General features: G+C 51.9%; 1 protein-coding gene across 4 annotated transcripts in view; it reads right to left on the bottom strand.

The window, feature by feature from the left end:
• The window catches only part of MARK3 (microtubule affinity regulating kinase 3), an 84,895-nt gene continuing 78,895 nt past the window's right edge, over positions 1-6,000 (bottom strand). The window contains exons 14-16 of one of the 4 annotated variants that reach the window (XM_054567751.1): positions 4,452-4,478; positions 3,030-3,074; positions 1-877 (exon numbers count right to left, since the gene is read on the bottom strand). In XM_054567751.1, coding sequence (XP_054423726.1) covers positions 532-877; positions 3,030-3,074; positions 4,452-4,478 — 418 coding nt within the window. In that variant the 3' untranslated portion in view covers positions 1-531. The remainder of the gene's footprint in view (positions 878-3,029; positions 3,075-4,451; positions 4,479-6,000) is intronic. The other 3 variants (XM_054567747.1, XM_054567748.1, XM_054567750.1) reach the window with 3 other exon arrangements.

The following is a 6,000-nucleotide window of genomic DNA, read 5'->3' as shown; positions in this document are numbered from 1 at the left end:
GCAATGTTCACAACTATAAATTTAAACCTTTTGCACTAAAAAAACACGGAACAACAAACAGAAAACCACAGGCATGAACTGTAAACCTGTATTCATCATCAGCTAATCGTAAGGTTAATTCTTAGTAGTAGTTCAGTATTTTCCTCCTTGGCAACTTTAACGTTTTAGCACCAAATGATCTCCCACAGAGGTACTGGGAACAGCTCTGGCTGCCAGGGCAGGGAGAGGCTTCCGTATACACTACCCGCCCCCCACGGCCCATGCGCCCCCAGGGGGCCCGTGGAGGCGGGGCTCACACGCTGACCGTCAGGGCACTGGAAGGAAGACAGAGGGCACACGTGTCACACAGCTTTAATGTAGTGCATTCGTAGAAAAAGGCCAGCGCGGGCTCCCAGGCGTGCTCTCGTCCTCACGTTTAATATCATGATTTAGAAGATGCAGACGTTATTGCCTAAATATTATTCTATACATTTCCATCAGTGTTCAGGAAAACTGTAGACGGCTACTTTAATTTACACCATAATTACTGGGTTACAGCTTTAGCTCATTGGCAATTTTGGAAGCAATATTTTTGAAAGCTATGGATGTCCCCGATATCCGCTTGAACCGGACCCCGTTCAGAGACAGTCTGGGCAGCTTGCACACCTCCATCTCCCACTGCACGAGGTTCTCGGCGTGCCCGTCCCCGTGGACACAGAAGAGTAGGAAGCGCTCTCTCTGCTCATAGTCGCAGTTGTTGGCGTCCAGGACTTTGCGGATTTCCCGCATCATGTCATTGGGGTCCATAGAACTAGTGGTTTTCATGCTCCAGGTAAAGCGCAGGGAACGAGGTTTCGCTTCCTTGTTTTCATCCTTTTGCTCAGCAGATACGTTGCGACTGAAACGCACAGTGGCAGGTTTATTTTCATTTGCACAGGAAAGCCAGCCCTTTCTACTCTAGCTAGTGCGTGATCGACTCCCCTACAGCGTGAGGACCGACACCTACGTTTTTCCTGCACAGGCTCACATGTGGTTATCTGTTCCTTTTCTAAGAGGTATTTATCTACTTGCTTCCCCCAAAACCGTAAGCTATGGACACAGACCTACCTGGCTGCAGAATCCCCACCAGCCACGTGCTTACTAAACTTTAAAGAAGCAATCTGTTGAATCAGGCAAAGCAGAGAAGGGGGCAGGGGAGAGTGCGTGAGCTGAGCACATGCGCAAGAGCCCAGCTTGTCGACCGTGAGGCTCCTTTTAACTCACCACGGCCTCCACCGCACCTCTGGCCCCGGGGAGCCGGGCAGTCAGCAGTTTACAGGCTTCCCCTGCCAACAGCCCCAGAGGCTGAGCACGCAGCTGGGGTGGGGCAGGGCCACTCTCTCAATCCCCTCCACCCACCTCAGTATTTTTCCCTTCTTTTTTGTTAACTTAAACATCTAGTTTCAGTTAAAAAGAATTCTTAGGTGACTTTTTTTTAACACCGAGACAAGTGAAATGTTAAGGCACATTTGCTGCTGAGTGCCAAAGCGACCCATCTGAATGCAAACTATGGATCCCCAAGGATAAGCTGCGGCCCCCACACCCACGAGGCGCTGTCACAGGCGGGCCCAGGCACGGTCCCCTCAGAAGTCCCGAGGACTGGCCTCTACCACCTTACTGTCTGAGGCGCTTGATCGTTACTGACACAAACTGCTAATTGCATCCCCCGGCCTGTCTCCGTGGAGGCCTCGATGAGGGCAGTGAATACCTAACGCTCTTGTGCATGAAAAACACCCAGTACAGGATGTTAAATGCACTTAATCTTGTGGCAAATTCATCAGAGCTGAGAGGGCCACAGGTGTTACTGTGCACACAGCTCTCCCTGTCGCCAGCCTGCCAGTAGACTATCCCGTCAGATTCACCTCCACCCGAAGGGGCTGGGAGCCTCCTACGTATAAAACACTGTGTCGGATACTGAATGGATTATAAAAACAAAAGCTCTCAAACTAAGCCAGGGTCAGGGACGGGCCACCTGCCCCCCCAGGGAAGCAGCCCTCGCACAGGGAAGGCCCGGCGGCGGCAGCAAGGGGCCCACAGGGGAGAGGTCCTGCCTGCCTCGTGCGAGGGGCGCCGGGCACAGCGGGCGGATGAGGAGACTTGACCCGGGGCAGGGGCGTCTGCGAAGAGCTGCGGAGAGCCCTCAGGTTCCACAATACCACGGAGGGGGCCAGCGCCTCCGCGTGCAAGCACAGGGAGCACCCGCAGAGGCCAGGGGTGCGGAAGGCACGGGCCGTTTGGGGCTGAGGCGCTCGCGGGGGCCGACGGACTGCCTGGGGCACGTGTGCCCGCCAGCGCCCCCACGCCTGGGGGCGCCCCCCGCCCCGTCGTTCTGCCTCTGCTGGGGGGTGCAGCCGAGGCCACGCACGGCCTCACGGGATGTGGCGGGCAAGCAACGGGGCCACTGCAGGTTTTCACTCAGGAACGTCAGAGGACAAGAGCTGTGTTCCAGAGAGACCAGGAAGGGAGCCCGTGGGTCCGCACGGGCCTGACACGGTGCGTGGCGACCACTATGAAGGGGGCACAGGGAGGGACCACCGATGGAGACAGGGCCCTGAGCCTGACTGGTGACCCCTCGTCCAAGCCTGGGCAATCACAGCTATACATAACTTAAAAGCAAAACACTCGACTACACAGTCATTCTTTTAAAAGTCTAATCTGAAATATGAAAATTCTGTTCACTAGTCTGCTTTCATGCCTTGACACAACTATGCTAGGGATCATCAAGGCGTCTGGAACAATCCCACCAAGGAATAGAACTCAGTTCAGGGTGTTAGGGCCCAGGTGAAGCCCAGGTCAGGCAGGACCAGGAGGCGACCCTTTGGCGCCCTCCTGTGGCCCTGGGGAGTGGTGCAGCGCTGGCCCAGCCCAAGGCTTGGGGGCAGCAGTGGCCCTTGTGTGTCCCAGCCAGAGTACGCGCCCACCCAGCAACCCACAGAACAGCAGGAAAAAGCATCCCCTCTGCCAGGTTTTAGTATAAAACACAGTTATAGTTAAAAAATCGAACCCCTCACCTGGAGCCCTCATATCTCCCGTTCCTCTCATATTCAGTCGGAAGCCTCCGGGAACAGGAGGAGAAGCAGAGAAGTGGGGAGAGAGAAAAGAGGTCTTACACGGCAGCACAGGTCGCCAGCACAAACACAGCACCGCAGAACCGCCGGACCCCAAGCCACCGGTGAGCTTAGGGCTCCTCTCCCCCTGCGGGGACCCCTCCTCTCCAGGCCCCCAGGCCAAGCAGCAGTGGGCTGCTCACCGGCTTCCCGACGCGACAGGCATCCTGCCCGGCCCTGGCGGCTGAGCGTTCCTGGCCTCGGACCGAAGGTGTCAGTCCGGCCTTTTCAATTGCTCCCCCGAGTACAGCTGGTTTCCAATGAAAGGAAACTGGATGGATTTAGTTGAATTTGATTACAAAATTTTATGCCCAAGGAAAACCAGGCGACTGGGGAGATCAATTCAGAGCCACTACGGACCAGCGCCCCCCTCGGGAGGAAAGCAGCCTTCCCGGTGTGGCCGTGACCTGGGGCCAGCAGAGCCTCTCAGGGGCCCACTGGCTCCCCCAACACGGGAGGCCCGGCGCGGCCCCAGCGGCAGCTCCCCTGCCTCGTCTGCGTGCGTCCCAAGGTCGGGAGCAACGCTGTCGGTCTCCTGGCTGTCAGCACCGGACACCAGTCATCTAGTGGGAGTAACAGTGACTGCAGTAAATGTTTTAATTAAAAACGAGACGTGCTTTCTTCAGTGGTTGGTGGAAAGTGGCTTTTAGATAGAATACTATTTACTCTTCAACTCTAAAAACACTCAAACATTTCTGCTATGCAGCTGCCCAAAGCCCAAAGCTGATAAGGCTGTAAGGTTTGCCTTTTATGCTCCTCTCCAGTATCAGCATTTTAGCTTGTTTTCCTGTCACTTTAAAACCTTTTGTTCATTCCATGTTCCATGAAATAAAAACCGACGCCACACACATCAGCACTTACCTTTGCCCGCTTGAGGCTAACCATAAACGCACATTCATGTTACCGCGAGCCTCGTCCCTCAGAGGGAAGCATGCTGAGTGCTATTAGTATGAAGGCAGAATTAATTGCTTGGATGCTAAATGACCCCACTACAGGGGCAGTGCACAGAGCATGCGCAGGCCTCTTGTTACGTGGTGCCGCAGGGCCTTTACAAGTGCCTGACAGGGTTAATCTAGTTCTCTCCACAGTCTCCTTTCAAAGAAATAAGTATTTAGTTCTCAGCAGAAAGTTTAGTTTTTTTAAGTAAAAAACAAAACAAAACACAAAAACATACATAACAACAACAGGGCTAGAAAGCCAAACCTGATGTTAATAGCAGGAGCCATTTTGGGGTGAGGATTGAAAAAAAAAAAAGGTGTGTGTGTATATATATATATATGTGTGTATATATATATATATATGTGTATATATATGGATATATCCTACCTTTTGATAAACCTGAATGACATGTTTCTAAAAGAAATCAAGCCAAAAAAAAAAAATTAACAAAAATGACTTGCACAAATGAAATACAAAATCTAGTCAATTATATAGAGAAAGAAAAACAACAAATAAAACAGGGCTCCTCTTCTGTCCAATGAACAATGAAACATGTTGAAAAAGTAAATTATTACAGGTAGGTGAGTATGCAACCTTTTAAGGAGAAATGTCCAAGTCTGTGCTGGTGAGCAAACGCGCAGTGAAGAGCGGCATCAGCTGTGATAAAGCTTGTCTAAGGCTCTTCACGTGGATCTACTTTAAGGTAAGAAAGTCAACATCTTGTTTTAAATAAATGGCTACAGTCATTTGCAATAAACTAGTAATAGCATTTGTCAGTTTTCTTCAGCATGTCTTATGAACAAAAATTTCATTCTTATACAGAACCATGAAAAAATTCATTATAGAATGTTTAACCATTAAGAGAATCACTACTTCAGGAGGATGATTTAAACGTTAACAGTGGTTATAAATTAGTTTTTAATAAAAACTAAGCCATTAGGGTTTAAAATTAAAGCAGACTTTTCAGTTTCATATCCTGAAATGAATGAAAATGCATGACTGTCCACTTGCACATCTGCGTGATAAACTAGGAAAGCGGCGTTTGACTGCCTGTCACGAAGTTCTTGGAAGGTGCACAGGGCATGCCGCACAGAACCCGGCCACAGGGACGTCCAGCTATGGGTCGGGCCAGTGGCTGGGCTGCCAGCACCTGGGGCAAGCGCGGCCTGAACCAGCCGAATTCTTTCTCAGCCCTGCGTTGTGCCTGGGCAGAGGCGGCACGCGTGTGCATTTGCTGATGACTGAACTAATGAACCCCTGAATTTATTTTTTCTAATCTGGGATAACTTTGGCACTGCTCGAGATACTGACCAATTTAAAAGTCTCTCACACTGTAAAAGCGAGCACCAACAACTTCACAATCGGTCGAATGTGGTACTCAGCAAGTACAGAAGGTCACGCGTTGCAAACGTTTTGAAAATAGTTCAGCAACAAATAAAGGCAGTATCATTCAAAAGACTGTTTTAGCTGGAAATTGATTAGAAGGCCTTTAAAACATATTTTCATGTCTGAGTTTTCTGCCTGAGAAAGCCAGGGGTGCTGGTCCGGGGCCACAGGGCTGCTTTCCCGGCCTTTCCCTCCCTGGGCCCTTCAGGGCAAGAGCAGGCCGTGCAGGAGGCAGGGCCTCCAGGGCAGCGGGCCCCCAGCTGCCCCAGCCTGTGGGACAGAGCGGGGCGCAGCCCTGGCCTCGCCCGCCACGCGGGCGGTCCCCTCTGCAGCTTCCGGGTGCCAGTGCCTGAGCCTTTGGCTCTCTGGCTGCCACGCTGGCCGCCCTGTCAGGGCAGGGCCGGAAGCTGACGCTGAGGACAGCAGTCAGGACAACGGTCGTGAGCCCTCGGAGCGCACAGCAAGGGCAACTGCAGCCCGCGGCTTGCCAACTTCCACAAACAGAAGACCACCTTTCTGAAAACCGTGGGGTGGAAATGTAAAATACAAT

Source organism: Pteronotus mesoamericanus, unplaced genomic scaffold (genome assembly GCF_021234165.1).
Source record: "Pteronotus mesoamericanus isolate MK-2021 breed Mesoamerican mustached bat unplaced genomic scaffold, CSHL_Meso_final contig_192, whole genome shotgun sequence".
Lineage (NCBI taxonomy): Eukaryota > Metazoa > Chordata > Mammalia > Chiroptera > Mormoopidae > Pteronotus > Pteronotus mesoamericanus.
Note: the sequence above shows the minus strand (reverse complement) of the source record. Positions and strands in the feature narration are given on the sequence as shown.